The sequence below is a fragment of the Hermetia illucens genome, chromosome 4, assembly GCF_905115235.1.
Source record: "Hermetia illucens chromosome 4, iHerIll2.2.curated.20191125, whole genome shotgun sequence".
NCBI lineage: Eukaryota > Metazoa > Arthropoda > Insecta > Diptera > Stratiomyidae > Hermetia > Hermetia illucens.
In genome coordinates, this window is record NC_051852.1 from 30,549,478 (window position 1) to 30,577,004 (window position 27,527).

Genomic DNA, 27,527 nt, shown 5'->3' on the forward strand with positions numbered 1-27,527 from the left:
TGGTCGAAGTCACAGTTTGCTCCTCGTTATCTCACGTGGAGGATGTTGGAAGAACATCTTTTGGTAAAGAGAACATAGTCTATGGGGTTGAAAGTAATGCCAATTGGGGATGCCCTTGTCCCTTGTAAATACGCTGGTGCAGGGAGCATGTCGATTTGATAATTAAATTTCTGCTTCTTGCAAAGTCAATGAGGCGCTAGCCGTTATCATTTGACACATCATGGAAACTGTGCCCCCTGGTCATTCTTCGATGTTGTGTCTCCTCCTATTCAATCTTTTCGTTGAAATCATCGACCAATATCTTGAATGTCATTTAAGGGCAATTAGTTTTAAAGTCTTTCCAGGCTATCTTTAAACTCGCTACTCACGATGAAATCGACCCGACACTTAAGTTTTCCTGATCATATCGGTTAACTCGCAGTCATTCCAGTTCTTTTCCTGCCACCGTTAGAATTCTGAGCTTGTCTTTGACAGCACTAAATTTGTTTAGTGATTTAGTATTCCAAGAGCGTAGTCATTTATTTGTTTGCCCTGTCGTTTCCATTCATTCTCTCTCTGAAAATGTTGTCTGGTTTTTGGTGGTCCTATTGCGGGGCCTATGTAAAAGTTGTAAAGGTTTTGTTGTTGATGTGGACGAGGGTGTTGAAATTGATCAGAAGTTGACTCAAATATAGACTGGGCAACAGCTGTAACTGTGAAGTATCTGTTCAAAGGGCATCGAAAGTCAAGAACCAAACGCACTTGTCTATCACTGAAAGTGTCGATAAGGGTATTGTTTGCTGCAAATGATTTAAGTTATTTAATATTTTGTACAGAAGAATGAAGAATAATAGCAACGTTGACTCCGGTGTGGATCAGGAATTTCAAATTCTTGCCAGATATGTCCTCTTCCATCGCCTTCATATGTAGGGATAATTTTAGTTTAGCGCTTCCCCGTTCCTAAACTTGGGGTAATTTTGAGGTACCTGAGGAAAAACCAAAACCAAGTATATTTCGTCTTGGGCATTACAGCAAGGGTGCACGTTGAGGATCCGGTCAGCGGTCTCTAGTTGGTCATGAATCTCACTCTATTGCGCGTACTACGCCGTCAAGACCATGCCTGCCCTTTTCTGCGTTGAAGACGTACCGTATTTTCTTGGGAAGTGTTTCTGGGTAGTCAGTTTGGAATTTTGTCTTGTCGAACCTGAATGTGTGTAATGTTGACAGGAATGTCTGGTTGAGGACAATTGTTCCTACTTTTCAAGTTGTTGATTTCGAGCCAGCCCCTACTGGTTGCCACTCGGCTTGTCCTACTTGCAGGCATTGTCGGTTATGTTGTCCGGTCTAGTTTTTAAACCGCCTCAGATACAGAGCGGGGCACCGGTAATATTCCGAATTTTTATCATGTCGGTGAACAGATCCTGATACCCTAGTTGCAGAAAAATGATCGAGTCTGATCGAGCATCCTGAATGGTTATTTTTGCTGAGCTCCTCTAGAATTACTAAAACAAATAATTATTTTTCATAATTTATATATATTTTATTCACAAAAGTCGATAAAAATAAATCTTACAAAATATCTTTTATATACAATACTATCTTCTTCACATTCTAAAGATTTTCAAAACTAAATAAAAAACTAAAATTTAATATCCTAAACTTGTGGCATGCGCCAGAATAGATCTCGTTATCACTCGATCCTCCTCCCCTTCATCAGTTTTATTCTCATTCTTTACACTTGCCTTAAAAAACTTAATTGCCGACGAATTCGCATTTAATCGCTCCAACTCCGCTTCGTAGAGTTCCACATTCGGAACGGATATGGTGGGCAGCAAGGGTAACTCGTCGCTAGTTCCAACTTTTATGCTTATCGAAGTACTGAAGGATTGTTTTGTCGGTACCTCGCCCCCTTCATTCGTGCCATTCTTTGCTCCTTCTTCTGTGGTTGATTTGATTTTGTAGATCTTTTGGATGGTGTCCTCATCGGGAATGCGCTCAAAAGTGATGGAGGTCTCGTTGGTTGGTATAACTTTCAGGGATGGTTTTCTGATTCTGCTGGTTTTGGCAATTATGATCGTCGGATCGTTGTCGTCAATTGGTCTGCTGCTGCTGCTTGGGGGTGTTTTGATGCGAGGTCGTTTCGGTTTCCATTTAAGAACCGGACGTTCGCTCGATGACTTGAAATGGGCCTCGGCTTTTGTGATTTGGAGTGCATCACTAGTGTCAAGGAGATTGTCCTTCGGTGAGGTAGCATGGATGACTTGAACAGATTTCACTGAACGTTCTGTCGTGAGAGGTGGAGGTGGTGAACTGAGTGTTTGTTCAACAATTGGAGGATCTCTTGGTTGGCTGAAATGCGTTACTTCGACTGATCCGATTGCTGGTTGATGCTTCGACGCTTCTAAGGACGAATCGAATTTTTGTTCTTGGCTGCCTGAGATGTCTGGAGATTCAATGGACTCTTGGCTTTTGGATGTTTCATCGTATGGGATTGTCGTGTCTTGCGTACTTTCTGATTGAGGGGGTGGCAATTGAACAGTTTCTGTACTTGGAGGAATTTCTTCAATATGATTCTGTTCGGTGCATGGACTTACTGCATTTGGTTTCTCCACCCTAGGGTCAGTATCAATGACTGAACTGTATGTGAAAGCGGGTGCATCCGAAAGTTGTTCATTCGATTCTGAGCTGATGTCGTGCTGTTGTGGTCTGGTATCCACCCTTTCTGAACTGACATCGTGTTCTGGTCTAATATTCACCCTTTCCGAGCTACCCTGTTGCTCAGAGCTAGTTTGTTGCTCGTAGCTGCTTTGGTCTTGTATGAGATTGGTTGGTTCCTGTACCACTTGAGTACTTTGCTCCAGTTTAGTTTGTTGCTCCTGAGGACCTTGCAATTGTTGTTCCACCGCATTTGCCATCTTATAAAGAGGATCTGGTTCAGAGTATCGGGTATTATCATACCTAGGGCTCTCAACAAATGGCTGAGTTGGTGTTGCTTGTTGCAGGTATTCTTGCTGTTGCATGCCAGGATTGTTTGTAACTCGATAGTTATAAACAAATGGTTGAATACTGGGAGCAATTTGTTGTGTTAATTGGAATCCAAGATTTTGTATTACATTTTGCGCCAAATTTCGAACTATATCCTGAGCAGTTGTTGGACTGGCTACCGTTGAAAATTGTGGAACTAGATTTTGTGCAATGTTTTGAGGTAAATTTTGTGGCCCAGTTGGACTGGCAGCTGTCGGGTATTGTGAAAAGATTATTGGTGGTACTGGTGCTGGAATAATGGGACTGGTTAATTGAATGGGTGAGGAGGTTTGTGTTTGTCGATTACCGTAATTTGGTGGGATTGGAATTTGGTGCTTGATTGGTGGTCGTGTTGGGATTTCATATTCAATGGCAGGTTCGATGGTTGGACCCCCATAATTTCCTGAATTTTGTTGATTGTAAGGTTTTTGTGGTTCATCATATTTACTGTCGGAGATGTAGTAATGGTGGTGAAGATGTGTCGCCATGAATGGTGATTTAATTGGGAAGATTTCTTTTTCCAGGGGAATTTCATATGATAGTGATGGTTTGGAGAACTTTATATGATAATTAGGGCGATAAGTTGTGGGTTGAATAAATCGAGTGTAACTGGGTGACTTCCTTTGTAAAGGATTTTGTAAGAACTCGCCGATATTAAGCTGTGGAACGATGGGATTATCTGAAGTGTAGTAGTTACTATCGATATAAATCGGTTGAGTGAAAACTTCATTGAAACGATGCAGCCTTTGTAAATATCGTCGATTCTCTTCCAGCCGCCTTTGAGACACGTGCTCGTCGTACCATAGGAAACTTTCTGGGTAATCGAAATCTCTCAAAATAAAGGCTCTAGTCACTCGCTTCCCACTTGGAATTTCTCGTCCTTCAACCACATCCTCATTTCTTCCGTTATATGGGTTTATACTAAATTTGATTTCATAGCGAAATTTCTTCTCTCCGTCTCGGTGTCGAATTTTTTGGACCAGCCACTGTGCAATAGTCGTCTTCTCATTGCATTTCTGCTCCTCTTTCAAACATTTACCCTCAATGAATTGATATTTGCTGTCAGCCGATTTCTCAACGTGACCTTCAGCCAGGGTTATGATGTCGCCGAAATTTGTGACGATATTATTCGTTTGGATGATATACGATGCATTCATGAATTGACTATAGTCCGCGTTGGTGTCGCTGTATGTATATCGATAGGTAAACATTAGCAAATTGCATTCGAAAGTGCAGAAGACAAAAATTTGAATTTGAATAAAATTTGAATTAGAGAATTGACAGTCGTGCCTTTTACTAGTTTTGAATCCAAATTCACATCTCACTCTTACCTCAGTTGGTTTTTTTCATAAGGTATGCCGTACAGCGTAAGATACGTGAGGTGTTTGAGTATCTGCTCCCAAGGTACTCGGACGCCGGGTGAGTTATTTAAATCTTCCACTGGTCTGTAGTAGAGGGTTTTTCCTTTCACCTGAGATGATTCTTTTGGTGTTAGAATAATATCACGATCGGCTGGCTCACATCGGCTTAGGACTATCTGGAAAATATAAGTAAAATTTTAGTTTTCCTGCGAAACCTTCTAGATAAAATAGGAGTCAAGGAAACATATGAGATTAAGGCAACTATCAACTGGAATTTCTCCTTATCCTCTCCAAGTAGATTGCGGAGTCCCAGGGACGGTTCAAATTTGTTACGTTCTTCAAAGGTGTATCCTTAAAATTGTTGAGAAAGAAATTAGTTTCTCTTCCTTCTTATTATGTTACTTCACATCACCAAAGTGATACTGTAGATCATTAGGTTCTTTTTTGCCTTTTAAGGATATGATTTTCATGAAGCATAGCTACTGGATAGAGGATAGATAGGATAGATACTGACTGTGTTTGTGCTGAGAGAGAAGCATGGCCTCTGAGCATTCAGACCGTGGTGGCCCATCGTACTCAACTCCCGAATTCGTTTATGTATTGCAGGATTTACGTTAAGAAATGTGATGCTACCCATTGCAATTGGAGCACATCAGTACCTAATATCTTATGTTTGACGCATCCATAGGCAGGGCATTTACATAGAAAATGCGCTGTGGACTTCGCTTTCTCATTACAGGGACAGGTATTATCTTGCTCAATTCCTGTTCTGAACATATCTCCAGCTAGTAAATTATAGCCTGTTAGAATGCCCATAATACCTCTCCACGTGTTCTTGCTTTTCGGCAGGATTAAGTTTAACCTCTAACAGGAAAAGTTTGGTGTGTCTAGCAGTATAAAGGACCTACCATTGTGGCAAGTTTTTCCCTAGTTTATGAAGGCAACCTTAGCCAATGCTACTGATACTCCAATTCCTGGTTTCGGTCCCGGCATGGGGGAGATTGAACCTTCTTTTGCTAATGCATCCCAGATTTTATTACAATTTGGCTGACTTTTAGGTGGTAGCACCTTCCAGGAGGAATTAACGTTGAAGCCCGGTTTTTGGAAATATATAAGCGACTTCACCATGCGTCTCCAGCGACAAACTATTGCATTTAGTAGTTTTATGTCACCCACACATTATTCATAAACTATTTAATCTGCTGGAACGAAATTGGAACTGTAAAACCAAGCGTTGAGTGGAATGAGTTTACGCTGAGTTTAAGAGATCCCCATGTATTTATGGAAGGGTGTTATTTGCCATTTTCCGTCGAACATTGCCATGCTGCATATCATATGTCAGTCCATATATTGTCGTTGATTGTAAAGAGACAATTGAGAGGTGTAGAATGCCTGCCACTCATTTCCAAAAAGGATACTGCCCAGGTTTGATTTGAGTGGTTTATCAGGATCACTGATTTTTTCGCTTTGACTTTATTGGAAGTATTTGGAGGTGGCGATCATCTTGGGACTATTCGTCATTAACGAGGCGCATCGCCATTATTTATTTAAAATTAGAAAGTTGCACGGCCAATTATTAAAGTAGCTCTCTGGAAGTGGAATTTTTGACAAATCCGTCTCAGTTCAGTTATTTTTCGACAATGAATATTCCAATTTGCGGGAAAACTTTCTAGCTCGTTTAAACAAAAACGTACATGTGGCCTAGATCGGTGGTGGGGAGAAAGGCAGAAAATGTTTCAAAATTGACACAGCCTGGCTGTCAGCATGTTTATTAGCTTTTCAACTTTGACAGGCCTTGAGCTATAAAAGTGTCCGAATTGATAATACCTATGATATTTGCTGGTGCCTAGAATGCCCGTTCGCGTTGATTGGAGTCAACCGAGAGAGCAAAGTTATTCCGAAATAAGAAAGCGTTTCATTTCATCTTAGCGCAACTCCTCTGGAATGTCTCGCTGAGGTGCGCCTGCATGGCGGATCACTTCAGTAGAGCTGCACTAATGTACTGATGGGCCGGCATGGTTAACTTTCGCCAGTCTTTCTAGCTCTCTTAGTCAACCCAGATGGTCCATTCTTGACTTCTGCGATGTCGAGATTACAAATACTTTGCTAGAAACTTTCTGGCTTCTAATTATTTTAGTGTAGTGGCTGGGATTAGGTCCTCAAGGTTTAGAATTGAATGCTGAACGAAAGATTATTTTAATTTTTTCATTTTCGGCGAGGATTGTTTGAATGTTTCTCGTGTCTGTACTTTATATCTTTATATATCTTAGTGAATTTTTAAGGTTTTGTGGAAAACGAAACCTTGCCGGTTCAATGTCACGTCCCTTAATCGATTACCACGGCACACAGAGGCAGTAATCTGTCATGAAGGGTGACTATAGTATACCCTCTATGCTCTGGATGGGGACGGTCCAATGCATACGTTTTTTATCAACAGGAAGTCGTGCATCACAAAACGGTCGAAGGTTTAGACACGCTTCGATTCTAAAAGTAACATTGTGGAACTTTCTATATACTGTGAGCTCATCCGTGTTGTCAGATTAGAAACAAGATTCTTAATCGCTTGATGCACAACATGACTCCAGGCATCCACGATTGCCCTTCTCAGTTCTTCAAGGTTACTAAAATGGTGGCAATTGTTATGAACTACATAACAATGTCATTCCACACATCTTCTATTGGGATCATATCAGGAAAAGTGAAGGCCAATACGGAGTCGACACTTTATTCGCCGCCTGGAATGCTATGGACAAAAATCTTTTTAGCCCCTCGAAACCGCCACAGATATAGCAAGAAATTATTGAAATTATTGATTCGGGTATGAACGATGAGAGCTTGGTAAATATTAAAAACGTTTCCAAAGTCACCATATATTTTTCGACAGGATTGATTCTGGCAAAATAGCGCGCTTCTCTCTTTCATCAAGGCAAAGCTTTCATTTGGAGTAGATCATCTAAGTATAACAAAATTAAAGTGTTGTGCACATTGGAACCAATGGCTATCCGCTAAATTAACCCGGGTTTCTTAATGTTCAGTTTCAATATCGGTGTTTCAAGCAATTGAATAAGACGGAAATTTGGCTAATGTGGCGTGCAAATTCGTTAGGTTTTTTCTGATCACTAAGAACCCTAATTTTTCGCAAAAAACTGGGATCGTCGCCCCACGCCGTACTATGACGCGTTTAAGGCGTGAATCTTGGTCGCATTATTGGAAGACACGAACAATTGGAAGCCGGTAGTCGATCTCGTGCTTGGGGATCAGGAGGTGTCTCATGTCCTACGTGCGATGCGTTTGGACACCGTGGATCGAGTGACCGATAATTTCTTGAAGACTTTGTGGCTTCAGTGACTGTCTAGAGACCTGGAGGCTCTTTTAAGCATTTCGGAGGCAATGAGTTTAACTAAGCTCTCGGGAGTGGCAGACCTGCCTCTTTAGATACGTGTGCCCCGTGTCACATCAGCCGCTTCGTCATCAACTTTACCTTCATAAATCGATATTAGGAAGGAACTAGCATATATACTAGGTCGCTCAACAGACTGCAACGCGGCAGGTCATTCAATCTTGCGTGTTCCGATCTGTGCTCGTTACTATCGGATTAGGAAAAAAAATCTTTTGGAGTGAAATTCGGCGGTTGACAGCTTCTGCTGAACTGCCTTCATATTTTCCATGTCTCGGCTGGTTTAAGCTTTTTAATTGACATTGGCGCTGATGTATCCGTCACCCGTAAAAAACATCAACATCACAAGCGCCAACAAGCACCATTCCGACTGTACGTTGGGAATGGCACCAATATTAGTACGTACGGGCTGAAAATGTTAACGCTAGGGCTCCACCGCGCGTTCACCTGGGAATTCTGTAACGACTACGTCTCCTGCCCCAGGGTTGGAGCCGATCTATTTAGGCATTGTGATCTCATTGTAGAAATGAAAAACTGTTGTGCGTGCTACATTTAGAGACCAATAACTCATCGAGATTAGACTTCGAATATCTAACGCAGAAAAACTTCTGTCGACCCCCGAAAAGTATTTGGACAATCCCTTTGCATTTGGTTTCCAAAAAGGCGGTATCTTGTGGCGAATACAGACGATGCCATACATAAAGTACATCGTCACAGGTGTGCCGGAGAAAGCAATCTTCTTGAACATCGACTACCGCTGGATCCAAGTCGCTGAGACGGATATTTACAAAATGGCTGTGGTGCCTCCATTCGGTTTATTCGAGTCACAGTCATTACGTTTGGATTGTGAAACGTCGTTCAGTCGTTCTAGCACTTTATGAATGACGTACCATGAGGTTTGGATTTTTGCGTTTGCTATATCCTTGATATTTTGGTAGCATGGGAGAATGCGGGACAGCTCCTGCTAAACCTCCGGTTGCTGTTGTGTGTATATTTGGGACTGCGGCAAGTCCATAGCGATTAGACCAGTCGTTCCGGAAATGCTAAACACAATTGTTTTCGTCTCATGTCATCATTGTGCTCATCCCAGTAGTCGAGACACAAATTAATCAAGAAATAGTCAAATATGCATCACGATGTGCGATTATGATTTTCTTGTTAGCCCGAAGCCATTCCCACCCCGGACCAATCAGCCAAAACAGTCGCTCACACTTAACGCGTGGATGGGATATCGTGCTACAGAACACCATCGTAATTTGAGTCGACCTTATTTCAGCCATTGAGTAAGCTACTCGGATCCAAACGAATTTGCACGGCACTGGATAATCTAGCCACTAATGGAGTGATTGAGTGATGACACTGCTTTTTTAAGTCTGTGACAATGTGTCAATCCATTGGATTGGCAACTTGTCCATCGTCTGGTCACGACGTTATTTCGCAGCTTAAAGAGGATTTCGGCGCCACATTAGTTCAGCTAGTTTCTGGAGTAACTCTGCGATTGCCCGGAGGTTCGTTCGCCAACAGCAGTGGGCAGAGTGCAGTATTCACCTTTTCTTGCAAAAGATCAGGCCTGTTCAAGTTCCAATCGAGTTTAAAAGCCTAGAAATCGTCAGTTCTTTCGCGAGAAAAATACCAAAGGCAGCCGCCTGGGTCCTTCAATTGGTGCAGAGCCATTAACCGTCGCCAGCGACCTCACCGACCGCACAACGGACGAGTACCTTAACGATACGGAAGCCAGGTTCTCAATAGATCCTGTTCCGGTACAGATCAAAATTGACTATCGTTGTGTAAACACAAAACCTTATTAAAATCGGTTTACTGTCTGTCTGTCTGTCCGTCACACGCATTTTTCTCGGAGACGGTTATAGCGATTGGCACCAAATTTGGTAGAAAGGTGGGAACTGTCAACGCTCACGCATAGAGTGAGTTACATTCGTTTACGTAGAATTTAAGGGGGGTCCTCATACATGCAAAAGGGGGGTGTAAATTTTTACTAAAGATCGTAAAGCTATTTACATATGCAAGGGAGGTGGTTACTCATGAGGAATTGCGATATACACTAAATGAGTGACAATTTTCTCGGCAAAATGAGACAAAAGGGAGGTGGACTGCACAACTCATTGGCAACTTAGGTGCATTGCCGAATCGGAAGCATGGTAAGACTGACTATTTCTTTATCCAGCTCCTAAGTGGGCATGGAAGCTTCCACTCTTACTTGCACAAGATTTAGAAGGCGCGGTCTCCTGATTGTGTTTTGCAGTGAGGTTGTGTAATTTTTCAGCGTTTAGTTTCCAAAACAAAACCTTATTAAAATCGGTTCAATGTCTGCTTGTTTGTTTGTCTGTCCGTTTGTCCTGCTGTTTGACTGTCTGTACATCTTTCTACGTTGAGATTAAGAGGGGGCGGTCCTCATACATGCACTTTTTTTGCATCGAATATAGTATCAAATGAAAGGCCTTTTCGATGCCAGTCTTAGTTTTGACATTCCTCGGAAAGGCGGGGAAGTGCGGGGGGTCGAAAGTGATGATTTCTTTAACGGACTCATTCTCAGAAACTACCTAACCGAAAAATCTGAAAAAATCATGAAGCTCCCTCTATTCAGTATTCAGGCCTCAAAATATTCTCCATATCGATATGTGCTCAAATTAAGTTAATAGTAGTAGTAGTAGTGTATATTACTAAAATGTTGGGGACTTGCAGCAACATAGTATGAAGCATGTTATCTCTAATTTTGAAGAAAATCGTACTATTGCTAACAAAGTTACAGTAGCTCAAAGTTGTCTTTACCATGTAAATCTACTACCACCCAAAATACTAAATATCAATATCACACTAAAGTGAGTAGTCTGAAAGTCTAAATGCATATACATTACGGGCTACGTATAAATGGAATAGTTGTACACTCAAATATGCTTACAGAAGGAACAAACAAAACCTTTCATACCTGAAGGGCCGAGCTTCTGGTTTCCCGACTTGGTTTTTCTTGTGGTAAGTGGGATGGGATTCGTCAGAACTCCTTTTGAACATAGGGGATCACTCTCCAAACAACATTGTCAGAGAGATGCTGAGGATGAACATTATGTGTGGGTTCTTCTCGTTGCAAAGAAGACGGAGCTACCAATTCTCTTCTTCATCTTGTCTTCCATCCGTGAAAGGAGTTCCCTGATTTGAAGGCGCGTTCGGGGAGCTCGAAGTAATATGACAAACGGTTCTAGGCTAGCTCTATGACGATGGGGAGGTGTTAAGTTGATAGTCCAACGTACCGTTGCGGAATTTCAAGAAATACACAAAATCCTTCATATCTGAAGCACCGAGCTTTTTATTTTTGACTTGTTTAAATGTCAAATTAATTAATTTTGGAATAATATTGAAATTGTTTAAATTTCCAGTTCTAGCATATTAAAGGTTTCTATCTTTTTCATTCCAGGTGAGTAACAACCGAATTAGATAATGCGTAAGTATGTGTAGTTTTTCATACAAATTTTCATAAAAAATAGAGAATTTCTGTGCAGATTCCATGCAGCCCCACCTAAAAAAACAAAAATAGTTTGGGAAAATCAAAATAATAATTCATTTCTAGTTCTTCTACTTGTTTAGATGGTTAATGGTGCGTTTTCTTTTGCTGTTTGAAATGACATATTCGCCTATACGGTCGTGAACAAGAAAGTCGGCGTTATACCTTCTAAAAGGTTTTCGTCGACATTTTCAAAGACATCTATGCAGATGAACTGTAAAACACGTTCGGTGTGCTTCCTGATCGTGAGAATTACTGTATCTCGGGGAAACAGTATTTTCAACCTTGGATACGCAACCCACAATCCTACAAGCGTCTTTGTTTTAATTTGAAAAAAGATATGGCATCCACATTTTTCACCGAAGGAATGTCGTTTTAGCTTGGGCATTTATCTTATTACTATTTACACCGCCAACTAAATTGAAAAGTCCTTGTCAAATATGTTCTTTTTTGTTACTTTGGCGCCCACCTGTTTATTAATTTTATTTTAACACCTGCACAAATCTCGTAGATCAGGCTACAAAGATCAACTTGTCTGCTCCTACGAGTAATGTAGCTTTAGAAAAAATCTTTGCCAAATATCACTTTACGTATATTCAATCCTGTTTTTGCTGCCATTCAATTTTAAATATTTCGCACTGTTATTATTAACCAATCAAAATTGGAGCTGATAATGAACATTGAAAGCAACGAAGGAGGATCACTCCTCGAACACGATTTGCTTCGTTATTAATGCGTTTTTCGGGTACCACCTTTGTCGCGCATTTCTTGATTTTATAATAAACTAGTTTAGTTTGTGAATTTGCAATGAGAATAAATGCTGGTTGACAATTTTCTTAAAAAATAGATGAAAAAAAAATGAAGGAAATTGTTCCATTCAGAGGTGGAATCTAGTTTTTATCTCCAACGGATTTCGTTGAAATTCAAATTCTAGTGCATCTAACCAGTTCGTCAGTACCTGAAGCGTTTTTTTCTGTACATCTTTTTTTCCGAATACCTTTATTGATGCATAAGCAGTATCAATTCGAAATTTTTCGGCGAAATCTATGCATTTTTCAAGGTGAAAGCGATACTTGATAGTTTTTTGGTAATGGCGTTTTTTGTGAATATTATAGGGGAATATTCTGCTATTCTTCACCTTGATCTTTTTAACGGCGTTTCATGACTTGCGGTTCATGTTAGTTTTTGAGATTGATTTGCCTTTTTTTGATAGTTGCCGGTTATCCCGGTGAATTATGTAACTGTTAAATAAAAAGATACTTAAGATTTTATGTCCATTTCATAAATAATGACGGAGGCTATGTGCCAGAGGAAATGAATATGATATGATATGTTATGTTGTATATATTTCATTTGTTCTCCCACTGACCTCCATAAACTTTAATACAATTCTTTTTCACTTATTGTCTAATATAAAAGAATATTTAAAAACAGAATATTAGTCACGGTGTAAACATTGTCTTTTGTGCTGACCATTTAAATATTAATGGCTTTCCTATTATTACTTTCTTAAAATTTAACCTTTAGTAAAGCGGCATTGGTTTATATGATTCCTTCTTTATTTAAATACGCTATATTCAAAAAAGTAAAATAATTTAAAACATCGTTGATTCATCGGAATAATATAGGTCTCCTGGGGCAAGGTCGTCTGGACTGTTGAATTAAGAGGTTTTGTGTAGTGATAGCCAAATCGCCAGACCAGGTGAAACATTTTGAGAACGTTAGCAGATAAATCACAAAACTGGCTCATAGATGGTTGGTCAAGAAGCTTGATTTAACTAATTGGGAGCACTGCTGCACGCATTTAAATCCTTAATTTATCAACAACTCTTTTTAAAAATGGTCACCGTTTTTAAATCAGTTGGTAAAATTTTCCTGTGTCCTCCTGTGTCCCGATAGCTCAGTGCTTAGAGTACTGTCATACAAAAGGTCGCAGTTCAAATCTCACTGGTGGCAGTGGGATTTGTAAAGTGACTTGTCGTCGGATACCAGTCGACTCAGCTGTGAATGAGTACCTGACTCATATCAGGGTAACAATCACGGGCGAGCGCAATGCTGGTCATATTACTTTTTATAGGGCACTGTAATCCTGTAGTGTACCATTACGAATTTGAATGAGGTGCTTTAACACACTTCGATTTAGATTACTGTTTTAATACTTATAATGAGTATTTGTTTATATTTCATCGCATTTGTTACTATTTTAATGCTATGTACTACCAGCGCTATGCGCAATTAGATGGACAATGGATAAATCAGGTCGGTTTTGCTTCAGTCAGAGTTGATCTCGTTGAAATGTTTTAAGCCTTCTCAGCCGTTCTAAAAGTCTTCCAATCTCTAGTCCAAAGTACTTCCCTTATCTATTTACATATTTCTCTAGCGATTTTCTCGAGTATGGTACATGTTGAAAGAGGCGTCGACGAGAACTCTTTTGTTTCTATCGTCATGGAGAAATTTTCCAAAATTATATACTTTGAATGTAATCTAAATTTTTGGAAATAAGCCTTTTTCGGAGTCAGACGGAACTGTAAGGGAGTTGAATATGTCTGTCAAATTATGTATCGAAACTGAATCGTCGAAGTACGACTGGGGGCGTGGTGGTGGTGCCGACCGCTCTCCTTTCACTTGCGAAGGGTCCCTTTTCTCAACCTATTAGTAAGCGGCAACGAGTTCTTGTTCGGATAATAAATGGGGTAATTTGTATGTTTTAGAAGCTTATTTATAATTACTATTTGATTGATCATCAACAATTTGATGTTCAGTTTTGGACATATAGATCCTATGTAGAGTTCGTTAATCGTAGTATCTTTCCACCTTCCTCTAATATTTCTGCTATCTTCTGAAAGGTCCAATTTTCAAATTCTAAGCAGCAAACAATTCACATATTACCGCTTCTCCAATGATATATAACTCCATATCCTTTTCAGATCTAGCACTAGTAAAAAACAGACTAGGATAGTTTTGGAGTGTAGTATCAGGCAAAGACAGTAACAGTCCCCACAGTTCAATTCATGCCCACACATTAAGAAGTATAGTTCAAATCGAATCCAAACAAAATTTACCTCTATCAACAATTTCCAAAAAGTAATCATCACCTCTAACATCAATGGTTTGTAGGCAGGAATGTAGCAAACAGCTTCCTCAATCAACTGGCAAGATTGTCAGTAGACTTCTAACCTAAGTTTCAAATGCACCCTAAATCGAAATTTCACTTATGAAAAGCAAAAATCAACATGCCGTTTTTGATTCGGAAAAATACGTATGAAGATCACTATAAATACTCCAGTTTTTATAATATATTGAAGATCCAATCCTCACATACAAGTTGGATAATTTGTCGTGCGCCCATATTAGACGTCTCGTCAGAACAAAAACGGCATCGCACAAACATTGGTAGCCTTTAAGTGACAAGATAGTGCCTGCCATTACTTAACGACTTCACCCCAATGAGATTTTATCACTGTATGGAAGTATAATTAGAACTTTGTTGCTATATAAAGTTACTGTCATGCATTGCAATGCAAAGAACTCATTATGAAAGATTGTCAGATATCATAGTTTGAAACGTTGATGGAAGGAACATCAAAAAACCCTTCAACTCTCTTCGTTAAATTACCTTAAATTACCAACGAAGAAGTCCCTGGAATAAAGCGCACCAATAGATACAGAAATTCTTCGCAGATATCTTTTCCAATATTCCGGTAAAACTTTGAATCAGCTCAACCTACCTGAAGTCGGAAACGCTATAGAAGGCCTCCGATAAACTACTCACAGTAAGGCCAAAATAAGAACAGTAACTTCTGACCGCTTCAATACCTTTCATGCGACAAAAGCCTACAAATGCTATTGGTTAACCAAAGATATAATTTGTATTTGTTTATATTTCATTTAGTTTGCTATTGTTGTTATGCTATGCACTACTGGTATTATGGGCAACTAGATGGGTGGTGGATAAATCGATTCCATATTTTTTATCTTCATAAGTGCAAAATGCCGATCAGGACAGGTAATTGCTAAAATTTACAAAATTTTTTGGTTTATTTTATAGTTCTTTCCTGGCAATTGACAATAGTCAATTCGGATGACCATCTCACTATCCCTCTTCTGTTCTTCTGAACAATCATGTCTTATAAGACTGAATTTTTAGTAAGAGCGGTTATTTTTCATATGCTTTTTCCATACAAAATTCGGAAAGATCTTTGCTGCTGAGCAAGTTCAACTGTATTGTATCGGGACTCCGATTTAAACAGACCTTTCTAAGGGTTGGATTTAGTGAGTGAAATGGGGGGAAGGGGAAAATCTGTGACTGAAAAATTGGCTATGGTGACAGAATTAATACTCTGTAGGATCAGAATGAATACTCTGTAGGAATTAAAATTCAACATCGTCTCCGTCGCTAGTAAAAATACAGTATACACCCGGCACTCACAAAGGGAACAAGTTATTCCCGAAATATGGATGCTTGCCGAATAAACAATTTCTACTAGCAACGGAGACGGCGTTGAACATCAGTATTTCCTTCAAGACCTCAGACTTATTACATTCTGAAACGTCCGAGGAACGCCGTCTGTCTTAACATGGGAGAAATTGGAGGAAGTTGTGACTGCTTTTTGGATCACAACAACGCTTCAGCTCATTTAGCCTGCAAAACTTTTTTTTGGTCAAATACTATCACCGTTCTTTCTCTTTCACGTCACCTGAATTTTTGACTTTTCTTATTCCCCACATTGGAAAGATTCCACAAGCGCTGATATTACACAGGAAGCGTACTAGGACTGTTTCAACTAATGGAAATAAGGGGAAAGTACTTTAAAGGAGATTAAGACGTGACTTCTAAATTAAATGCATTTTATTTTACGAGGTAAGTCCGTTTGGTGCCTGTGATTTTTTTTAGAAAAAAATGGCCTCAGTTACGATCTCTATTTGACGAACTTTCTTTTGGATTACAAATACCTTTAACGTACAACTTGTGACTTCTTTGAAAAGTCTTCCTGTGTAAAGTACATTTAATGTACTCTCAGCAAAGACTATCTAAAATATTTCTTGAACCAATAAAAATCATGTGAATTGGAGATGAAATTTGCTTCACTACGCATATGGAATTTTGTGTAGGAAATATAAAGGCAGGGACCCTACTCTCAGTCAATTATGACGTCAAAATTCTGTTCGCTGGGATTTGCAAAGGAAAATTATCTGCTTTTGTTACTAAGGTGACGAATTTGATATTTTCTGCAGAGTTGATCAAAGCAGATGAGTTTTAAGGCAAGTTCTGCTCTCAGATAATTTCGGTCAATGATCAAATGACAGAGGCTAGGGAAAGCTAATTATCCTTCCTCGTGTCAACCTCGAAGATTATGCTATCACTTCAGATATAGGATCCTGTTAAATATTACTTTGTTATCCGTGGCGATTGTCCCTTAGATTCTTTTGTGAAGCTGCTGTGATGTCCCTTCTTTGTACTACTATTTTAGTGGCCGCTCCTGGGGAGTAAGTGAATTCATGTTGATTTTTTTGAGAGCGGAACAATGGCAATTGCGCGAGAGAGGTCAGATTACGGTACAATTCTCGAAGCTGATCATAACAAGGGGGTTTCAGATTGTTTAAGGCAGCACGGTGTAAAAATCAGAACAGGAGCGCAATATGGACACCGACGCAATATGAAGGCGACGAGATTAATGTTCCCTTTGTGCTTCCACCATTGCTGAAAGAGAGTTTATGGAAATAAAATTCTATGACAAGCAGACTGGCCATTTTTGAAAAATAAGCCCAAATCTTTGAAATTTCCATTATATGGCAGAAGCGGACATTTTTCGATATAATGAGATAAGAACGATAAATTCACCTGCCCCTATCCAGAGGCTATCGTGCTGGGGCCCCTTTCTCTGTAGTGTGAGGCAAGAGGCGAGACGATATTTTCAGGTTACAGAAATGCACAATAGAGCTGTAGTTCGGTACAAGTTATAATTGCGAAATTTAGTGCTGAAATTAAAACACACAAAATAGTTTCAGTTGTTTTTCGCGAATAACTTTCATTTTTTTTTCTTTTTTGTAGGTGCAATATGCACTGGGTGGATTATAGATTGTCGCATGTAATCTTGTAATGGCTAAGCGAAAAATTATTACTTTCTAGGTCAAAGACCGTACAATCAGTAACTTTCCCGTGAAAATTGAACTAAAGCTTTTTGAAGGGCTTGAGAAAACCTAGCGTTTGCTTACCTCTTTGCCATTAATTTCACACATCTTAGCTTGCATCAGCATCAATCCAATTGTTAACTGATTTTGCGATGCAATTGATATTGTTTAGACGATTTGCTAAAAGGGGAAAGAATAAACGGTTCCATCATGCTCCTACAACTTGCCAATCCGGATTTACGATCGATGGAGGAAAAACCCACTAACTAATTCCACTCTCTTCTGACAAACTTTCTAGTCCAACTGTTACTGAGTGCGGCTTATGGGATTTCCACCCTTCTTTGACATTTGTCTTGTGGCTTGATATCCCAGTTCTTAATGGGAAAAAATTCAAAAAAGTGACTGATTTCGTCCAATGCAGAGGCAACTCATCAGACGCTGCCTCACCTCTCCCTGGGAGCGGCGTGACCGAAAGTGATTACAGGTGATAATCGCTCTTTTTTTATGTTTAATCGCAAACACCATATAAGTGACGAAACCGTCAGTCCTTTTTTGAATTTTTTGAACTTTTGGGTATTTAGCTCAAAAAAGAAGGGTCCGTGGACCAGAAATGTGGAAGAAAGTTTCTTCATATTTGGTTCAGTGCGACATCAACTGGATGCGGCCTTAAGGATTCCCTCGATCCTCAGACAAAGCTAAATTTCAGGAGAGTTTGGAAGAAGCTGAATTATGTCCTCAAAATCAGATCTCGCAAAATGTTGAAGATTTTTCGTATGTGATTTGATGTGAACACACCGATATTAAGTATGGAAGAAAGGACAGTTTTCACTTTTGACGGAATGTTTTTTACTTTCACAGATAAAATATGTCGGCAAACGATTGTTTAGATTTTCAGTGAAAGATATTCGAACGTTTCCATGAAAAGTCGGTAACGAAATGTATGGAGTAGATCAGTTGTACTAATTGAAAAAAAAAGATCCTCATTGATTACTCTTTCCCTTGAAAATATTTTCATCTAAATTTATTTGTTTAATGACTGAGGGGATCCAGAGTTCGCGGCCCTTGGACGATGGACCGAATCATTTGGGGAGTATTTTTCTCTGATTTTTTGGATCATGGACTCTTCATTTTGCGCAGTACATACATTTTATTTTAGAAATCCACTGACATTTCGTCTAGGGTAGAGGTAAGTCTTAAGATGCTGCTTTATTTCTGTCCTGGGAGCATTTTCATAGAAAATAGTAAGTAGTGTGAATTCAATGAGAGAAAACCCGGCTAGTTTAGGCCTAATCTGGCCAAAGCTAGTTTTGTATAAGAGGCAATGAAAAAATGGATGCTTTGCTAAAAAAAATGAAGAAAAATCGGAGACTTCAATCCTGAAACGGTTTTCCATTCTCAATATACGTAGATCACACTCATGTTGTGTTTGTGAATATAAATCAAGGAGAAGACACCATCTATTAATCATTTTCAGCCACGTTGCTGTCAGGACAGAGGTGAGATAGCGTCTGATGGGTTGCCTTTGCCTTGTACGAAACCTTCAATCTGTTTTCTTCATTAATTCGTTTTAAAATTATCATTAAGAAACTGTAGTATCTGTAGAAAACCAGTTCTTTGGAATTAAAACAGATCTAACATTTTTGAAGGTGTAAAATTATCCTGAATGTATTTTTTTGAAAGCTTTAACGACGTCTTGAAAGCCAAATATACTAGTAAATATCAAATTTTTGAAAAATGTATTAACTGTTGAATGCTGAAGATGTGTTAAAAGCCAATTAATTGATTTCTTAGTTAAGATATTTCAATCTATTCTCTATCATAAAGAACCAGTTGTTAATAAATTTCCCATCCTTCATTGTATGAATTCCAACAGTAATGCATGATTTCTAAACTTGGCGAACTGGTCTTCAGTGGAACCTGTAACTCCTATTTGGGAACTTCTTTATCATAGCCAATTATACTAATTCTGAGAATCAAAACTTGAATGAATTTCAATTTGCAAACCTTTTGAAAATGCTTTCCTGTCTGTTCACCTAAAATTTTCGTAAATTTGGTTCCATTATGAGGTCTATATTTGGAAATTTGTAGTAAAGAAAACAATGATTCTTTTAACACAACGACAAGAAAAGATTGCAAATATCATGCACAATATATAATTAAATATGCATTCATCTTTTATTCTATTTTTTGTTTATCTTTTCCAAAAACAAACATGTTTCGAGTGTTTTGTATTTGAACGGACAAATAGCTTAAATTAAAAAAAAATATCTCGTTGAATATTTATATCTTTTTTTCCCATAATGTCTGTTTTATCGTATTGTGCATTTTAGATTTCCCGAACTTTTATGCTTTTATGTTCAATCTCATACATATTCCGTATTGCACATCGTAGTCTGCATTGTATTATACAATAGTGTGATTTATTTTCGTCACTTTTTATTATTTAAACAAAATTTGAATGAGAAATATCTTACAAAAGCTGTAAAAACGGCAATTCCTAAGAACCGATTGGTCTGGTGGTAATCCATATTGTGGTTCAGGAAACACGGATCCGTTACACCCAAAACACAAAAAAAAATCAAAACTATTTAATAGTGATGTTCACTACACTCTTTCTAATCAATTTCTTTTTGTCATTTGTAGACCAAAATTCAGATTTTCCACAACATCGTTATTCCACTACTGATTTTGTGTTAAAACGCATCGAAATTTTTTAATTCAATGTTAACACAAAACAACCACTGCAATCTTTTTACGACCAATTCCAATTTAACTACTTTTGCCGACTTAACCGTTCTAATGGTAAACATCAACTAAAAGTGCAAGTGATTTTTCGCGATCAACATAGCGACGCAACGGTCTATCATTGAGACTATCATTAACATAAATCCCATGGCATAACCTCCCACCGCAGCCATAAACTCTATGAATGTGAACATATCACCACCAAAACTCTCCTATGCCATTTGCATTGTTGTTATACAACAAAGATCTTAAGACATTTTGGGCATACGACGGTGCTGATGAGGATAATAGCAGCTCAGGTGAGAAGATCTCTGTTGATCTTCGCTTAAAGATCTATCAGCTACCGCGTGCCATAATTTCTATTGTACAAGAATTCAGTCTATCATGGATGGGGTTGTCTATTGTTGGCCAGATCTAATGGTGATCAACTTATCTGCGGAAGAGTGGTTTTCCATGTGGAGGAGAGATTTGTTTTCGATAAGACGAGATTTTCTTGAGTTTGGATTAATTCACGCAAGTTGACTGGCAGCAACCAATCAATCGACTTCCCCTTCCTGATCCGTACACCTCTTTGCGGTTCTGTGGTTTGTGCTGAGAAATGTTAGATACGTAGTTTTGGATTAAGATTACCTTCTGATTTACTTTTGATTTAAATATTAGAAGACGGGTTGAGAAATTTTTTTGTGGTTGGGTCAATTTTGATCCTACGAGATAAGCTTCAATATGAACTTGGGCGAGAAAGGAGATCTTGTCTGTTATTTCAAATCCAATTGTAAATTATTCATTTTCATTCAAATTTGAAAGTATTGCTTTTGATCGCTAGGGATTTGTTCATTTAATCTATTCCAGTAAAAGTACTTTGCCCAAACTAAATTTTGATTTGGTAGAAAAGTTTTGGTCAAACGTTAATTGTGGGAGACATGAGAAGACAACATTATTAAGCGATTAATCTTGTTGCTTTAGGTTGATCATTAGTTTTGACCATATTGGAGCCGCTGAAAGCTGTGGAAAATAAATTTTGAATACGAGACCACCATTGCTTTTTTAACAGTGCCTGAAATAACTGAAACATACAAATTTAGCCGTGGAGGCGAAAATGCGAGGTGTCTCCAGTGTGAAAAGGAGAAGCGTGATGTCTACCAGCAAGTGCCTTTTTAAATTGTTTCTTCACCGCAGGACATGAGCTTGTCCAATAATCTCATAAGTTAATCTCTAGAGATGTGCTTATTTCGACCAAATTCAGATTTTTCCAAACGTGCGCTTTGCTTCTGGAACCAACTAAAAAGTGTAGGTAAATTCATCGGTAGAAACCGGGATTCTAAGACCATTATGCTTGGTTGTAAAGGATTGTCGGAGAACCTATTATAGGATACTGTGCTTTGGAAACCCACAATCTTCCTATTTTTGTCCTTATTCCAGAGCGGGATGTTACCAGAGCCGATCTTGATGTTAAAATTATACACTAAGAAGTCTCTTTTGGACTGTACTATCTCATTTGGCTTAACTCCTGAATATCCAACCTGTTGCACTGGAAATCTCGCCAAAGCTAGAGAAGGCGATCATTGCAGAAAAGTCTGTTCACATCTCAGAGAATGAATTCGATTCTGGAGTCCCAGTTTTGTTGCTGGCATCACCGGGGTTTTAAGGCATTCCCATACTAGTTTAGGATTCTCATACTCGTTTAGCGTTCACCTGGTTGGACCTAAGTTCCTAACTATCGGTCGGAGTTGCAATGTTCTCCCCCCTTCGGATGTTGAAGGAGACAGATCTACCTATGGCGTATACTTTCCAGTGGCCTCTGCGTCTGTTCCCCCTTCCAGTTTGCCCTATTGGTTCATCGTGTTTCAAATTTGTTGGTGTAGTGAAACTTCATTTCTATACTATCCTTCAGTATCAGTAATTCCGAAAATCGTTTACAAAAGAATGTCTATCTCTCTCTTCGATTTGGGAGATCTCGGCCTCGCTGATACCCTCGGGCAATTTGAAGGTTGCTCTCTTTGCCTCTGTATGTAAAGATAAAGACAAGTCAATCCTAAAAGACCTCCAGGGATGCCTTTGGACATCTCTTCATTTTCTCTATGATACAAACATGTGGTAAGTTTTTGCAATTGATGTAACTCCCTGGCTTTTGTATTGATTTTAGTCCGGCCTGACTATTGTAGCACATATGCAGCGCAGTATTATCGGGGTGCATTCCCATTTCTTCTCCGCGATGGACCTGCAAATAATCAAAGCTCTTGGAGGTTTGCGATACATGTTCCAAACATGCGTATTTCAGTCTTCTGCTTCTTGTTTCATTTCTATGCCATGCAGTATAATTGCTCTCATGTGATCAAGTTTGCGCTTTCTAGTGATGGTGGTCTTGGCTGGATGAATGAGCAGCCCGGCTAATTGCAGTTGCTAATAATAACCAAACCAATTTGAATTGTATTATATAGGATGTCCTTATATTTACACCTACAGACTAATATAATATCGTGCTGTAATCCTGAACAATATTTGTTAGTAAAAATAAAACTAGGTAGCTTGCTCCTACTACAATATATTTTAATAGTTAGTAAATACGTATTTCGAAAGCTACTTACTTTCTTCCTCAGTACTTAAGCTCTCTAACTATTTTAATATTTGTTAGGTTTCCTAGATCCAATCTTTGGACAACTTTGAGTATTGTTCATGATAGTACAAATGGTTACTTGCCTGCTGCCCTTAACAAAAGTGGAAATCAAATTGGTACAAACAGTCAAATACCTAGGAGTGCGTTTCGACTCCAAGTTAACGTGCAAGCACCATATTCAGAACAGATTGCTCTGGTGCTGTAGAACTGCGATGACCGGGGCGTAAGACCGGGGGACTTGTACTGCAACAGATTCATCGGATGTATACATCCATAATAAACTCCATTTTAATGTATGCATGCATCGTCTGGTGGCGGAAACTGGACTTTGCTAAGGGTAGGAAGCTACACACGCAGATTTAGAGTACGCCGACCGCGGCACTCGAAGCTATCCTAAATCTACCCTCTATTGATTTGATTGAAAGGCGTGTCAATCATACGGTCATTCGTCCATTTGGAAATTCCTTGGCAAACATCAAATGCATCTGATGCCCGCAAATCATATGATTGGAAAAGATATACTCCGTTGTAATCACCAAAAGAGAAGAATGGTCGATAAATGGACACGGGTCTTCTCGGATTAGAGATTTAATAATCTTCTCCGACGAATCAGTCGTGGAAGACAGATCGAGCGCAGCGGCGTTCTCGAAAAGTCCGATTATAGAGATGATTCGACCTCTGGGAAAAATGACCACCATATTCCAGGCGGCGATATATGCCATTTCATTGACAACAGAGAAATGTTTCCGACAGAAATGGAGGAGTCGCACCATTTGAAGTCGGGCAGCATTATCAACACTAAACAGTAACAACATATGTTGATATGGAGTTGTCATCAGGTGCTTTTGAAACTTAGCCGACTGAACGAAATATTCCTGATGTGGGTGCCCCGGCACTCAAACATCGCTTATAATGAGGGCGCTGACAGACTGGCTCGCCAAGGGTCTGCATCCACAATGGTGGGGCCAGAGTCAGCATTTTTGTTGTCCCTTAAGAAATGGGATATGAAAACCCTAGTGGGGATTTTAACTGTCCCCCTTAAATTCTAATATGGCAAAAATTGGAGTTGTGGTCTAGGCTATATCCAGTCAGTGTGAGGAGGAGGAACAGACTGTCCTGCTCTTCTGCCCGGCCTCCTCAGACCTCAGACGCAGATACCTTGCCTGTGGAGAATGTTCTCAGATTCCCTACAGCGTGTAAATCTCGTAGGTGAGATGCCGTTGAAAAGACGATCTTCGGGCATAGTACAATGGACCTAACTCTGTTCCTTACTCTCTTGTTTATACAGCACAGTTTCGGTTTGCCAAATTGCCCTGCCCGGTAAGCATATTGACGAGGGCCGCGTTAGAAATTTAGTTCTAACGTAGCTGTTCAAGACTTTCTCTATTGTTTTCAGTACAGTCAAGTCCTGGTCGTTTAACGTGGGTATCTGTTGTTTAGATTTAGCCCCACGATCTTCTTAAGGGAAGGATTGATTTTGTGTCCACAATTAGAGCTACACTGTCATAAGCAACAAAGGTATCAGTGTATACTGAGTACATGGCTCAGCATATATACTGGTGGATGCAAGACCTATCCAAATCTCTACCGAACTAAGGAGTACGACACCCGAGTTGAAACACAATTTCACGTTTGAGGAACGAGGGTCTTCTGTCCACTTGGATGTAACCGCAACCCTCATGATACTCCCACTAGGGGGCCAACCGCTAATAACCGGGTTTACACATGTACCAGGAATTCTCCTGAGACATGTGAATTCAGAGGACTATCCAGATTCGCATGGTACCAGTATACCTCTAGTGAGGATTCGTGGTCGAAGCCACTTCAGATGAGAGATCCGTGCATACTCGGGTCTGACCGCTCTAATTAAGCCTTGGAGTATTCGCTTACTGTATTACAAGGAGTGAGAAAACGCCATCCAATCCGGGTGATTTGAGCGATTTAAGGGTTCCCAATGTCCATTTTAGTCCAGCTTGCGGGTAGACCTCTTGCTATTTTTCAATTTTTCTTTTCCCTCCTTCTGTATGCTAATGGGGTATTAGGCAGAATATTATTTTCTTCCGTCGCGGAATAGGACCCCGAAAAATGAGTTTCGAGACGCAGATCCACTCCGCTCTCCTCATCCTCGCTAAATGTTCCATTTTCCTTTTTCGGACAGGATATTTCCCTGTGCTTGGATGTAGCATTGTGAAGCCTGAATATTTCTGCAGTTTCTTCAATTACTTCACAGATTCCCTGAAGCTTTTTGTTTTGCCTTTTTGATCGCGTCGGTGCGTTTTTTTTTTACCTCGGCCGGGTTTGTTTTGTTGAAGAGCTTTCTTATATTGGCTGGCCAGCGATTTCATCAGGGTATATTCTTTGGTGAGGTCTGCTTAATTGCACAACTGCCCTTATATGCATCAGTGATGACTCTACTTAAGTCTTCCACCGTCTTTCACCGCTCACCTCAAGATGAACCATGTTGTTGCTTATATAGAAGTCCCACCATTCCTTACTATTTGTTCTGCTATAGAGTTGTCTATCGAATCTTATCATTCTATGATTCAAAATAGATAGTTCAACCGACAGCTCCCGCTTCCTGACCAGTCCATTCATAAGGGTATTCTCCAAGCTTAAATCTAATACCTCTTGCTAAGCGCTGGTAACGAATGTTGACATGCTTTCTACGTTATGAACTTCTAGCTTGTTGCAAAGGATAAATTTAAGAAGAAACTCACCTCTTGGTGCCGCTGCTTCAACGAATTTCTCATTATGCGCGTTGGCGCCGTTGCGATAACCGAGGAAAGATAGTAGCGTATTCCTTTCGCAATACTTCCATGGGAATTTGGTACTTGTTGGTACTTTGATTTGCCTGCTCTCTAACATCCTGCCCATTCAGAAGGCCAGAGTGTTCGTCACTCCCTTGCGGATCAGGGCATTTCGTATCTCTGAAAACGTGCGCTTTTGAACGCGATTTCTTTGGATTTGCGTCATTGCGTTCTTTTGTACATGGTGTACTTGCAATAGGTTCCAAAGGATAAATTCAAGAAAAAGTCACGTCTTCGTGTCGCTATTTCAATGAATCTCATTATGTTCATTGGTACCACAGCCGAGAACAAGTGACAGTATCTGCTTTTCGCAATAGTTCGATAATCTAATGTCTAATTCCTGTGAAATTCGGGTCTGGGCTCCTGTTGCCCAGTATCACGACTTTGTTTCGAGTTCTCCAGCCAGCTTCCAATGAAACTTGGACAGACAGGAATTCTGAAAGATATTTATATTTTAAATTGGATTTAAGAATAATAATGCACTATTCCAATGTTGTCACCTTGTGTATAGTATAGGTTTACTTGGTGTATTTTAGTGCTGGCTGTTTATTCTATTGAGCTTGGAAATTTTCTGCAGTGGTAGAGTATTATCTAGGTCGTCGCTTTGGCATCCATAGTCTTCATAATTCCTTTGGAGATTTCGGTATTCTTTTCACCCAATATATTCTCCCAAGTGTCTCTCCCTGGTTTCTCCTTGTCCACCGGGATGCTATCCAATCTATAATTGATGCGGCATTTACGGTTGTTGATTGTTTCCTGGGATCGACCATTTACATTGTGGAGAGTTTGCCTTTGCTCTTCACCTGCCTCTGAAGACTCTTCACAACCAATTGTGATCCTGATTTTGAGCAACTAAGAAGTTTAGAGGTACTCCTCCGTCTCTATCACTGCGGCTTTTGGAATGTAGACTGCCTGTGGAAGGTTTAGGTCTATCCTGTGTCTTCTGAAACTCTTGTCCCTGTTCCAGGCCTTTGTTCAGATGACGCAGATATCATTTAGCGCCTGCGCAACTGAATCTTGTCTTCTTCCTGACGTCTGATATACTCAATTCAGACGTAATTTTACTGATGCCTTCCGATCAAGGAATGTAATTGGCTGCAGTCTTTGCAGTAGGCCAATGCTTGGCTTCACTGCCTGATTTCCCAATTCTCCCTTGGGTGTAGTCATCTTTTTATCAGTATTGCGAGCAAACTTATTCATTGAGGTGATCAGATATTAGTGAGTGAAATAACACTCTGATTTGGTGGGAGGTGTTTTTCGACTCCCCAGTCTAGATCGGTAAATTCCGCATCAATCTATCCTGCCGTTCACTGCTGTCAAACACAACAGCGTACTTATACTGGTATCTATTAAGAGGAAGTGGTAACCTTTCCACCAAATTGTCAATAGATATAACCGTTTCCGAGAAAAATGCGTCTGACAGACAGACGGACAGGACTGTGAACCGTTTAGTTTGCTACATTTTAGAGAATATTTTAATATGTGATAATATTCACCCAGAATTGTCCCGTCATTGAGGTGTTAAAACCATAGCCTAACAATTCGGATTACTATTTAGTTTCATATCATTCTTTTCTCGAGGAACTGTGAAATCGAAAAATTATGTGTTAAATTAGGGGCCAACATAAATTTCCGCCAATATTCATTGTTAGTATTGTCCCTGATCATAATAGCTGATTCTGAACATGACAAATGGAAGAGGACAAATGTTAATGATTAATCGAATGAGGATTTATAGAAGAGTAGTTTTCTGTTACCATAGCAATTTGTTACAAACGTCATATCAGTTACTTTGTATTGTCTTTTCAAAATTTACGAACTTAAACAAGTTTTAGAATAGATATTGCATCAAAGAAAGATTGTGGAGTTTCCACACGCATGACTTATAACAAGCTGCACGGAAAACTTGTTAGGGTCAATGAGCATCGAATTTATTGCAAGGTTGCGGTAGAGC

At 39.5% G+C, this 27,527-nt stretch overlaps 2 protein-coding genes across 3 annotated transcripts in view; one reads left to right on the forward strand and one right to left on the reverse strand.

The window, feature by feature from the left end:
* Window positions 1–27,527, forward strand: part of LOC119653762 (nuclear cap-binding protein subunit 1) — an 82,516-nt gene that overhangs the window by 16,904 nt on the left and 38,085 nt on the right. The window lies entirely within an intron of this gene.
* Window positions 1,538–20,207, reverse strand: LOC119653760 (DNA translocase FtsK). Of its 2 annotated transcripts, XM_038058742.1 has the most exons (4): window positions 19,882–20,207; window positions 4,335–4,540; window positions 3,311–4,188; window positions 1,538–3,253 (listed from the first exon to the last, which is right to left on the reverse strand). In XM_038058742.1, the coding sequence occupies exons 1-4, from the start codon at window positions 19,933–19,935 to the stop codon at window positions 1,626–1,628; spliced, it is 2,766 nt and encodes a 921-aa protein (XP_037914670.1). In that variant the 5' UTR covers window positions 19,936–20,207; the 3' UTR covers window positions 1,538–1,625. The 2 variants fall into 2 exon arrangements, with proteins under 2 accessions (XP_037914670.1, XP_037914669.1); XM_038058741.1 differs by having other exon boundaries at window positions 1,538–4,188.

Excerpts from the sequence above, each read along its gene's own strand:
- LOC119653760 (XM_038058741.1), bottom strand. The coding sequence starts at position 19,935 with ATGGATTACCACCAGACCAATCGGTTCTTAGGAATTGCCGTTTTTACA. Across the intron at positions 4,541-19,881 it reads TTGCCGTTTTTACAGCTTTT|ATAGTCCTAAGCCGATGTGA; the intron begins GTAAGATATTTC and ends TATATTTTCCAG. Across the intron at positions 4,189-4,334 it reads TATGAAAAAAACCAACTGAG|CGACACCAACGCGGACTATA; the intron begins GTAAGAGTGAGA and ends ATATACATACAG.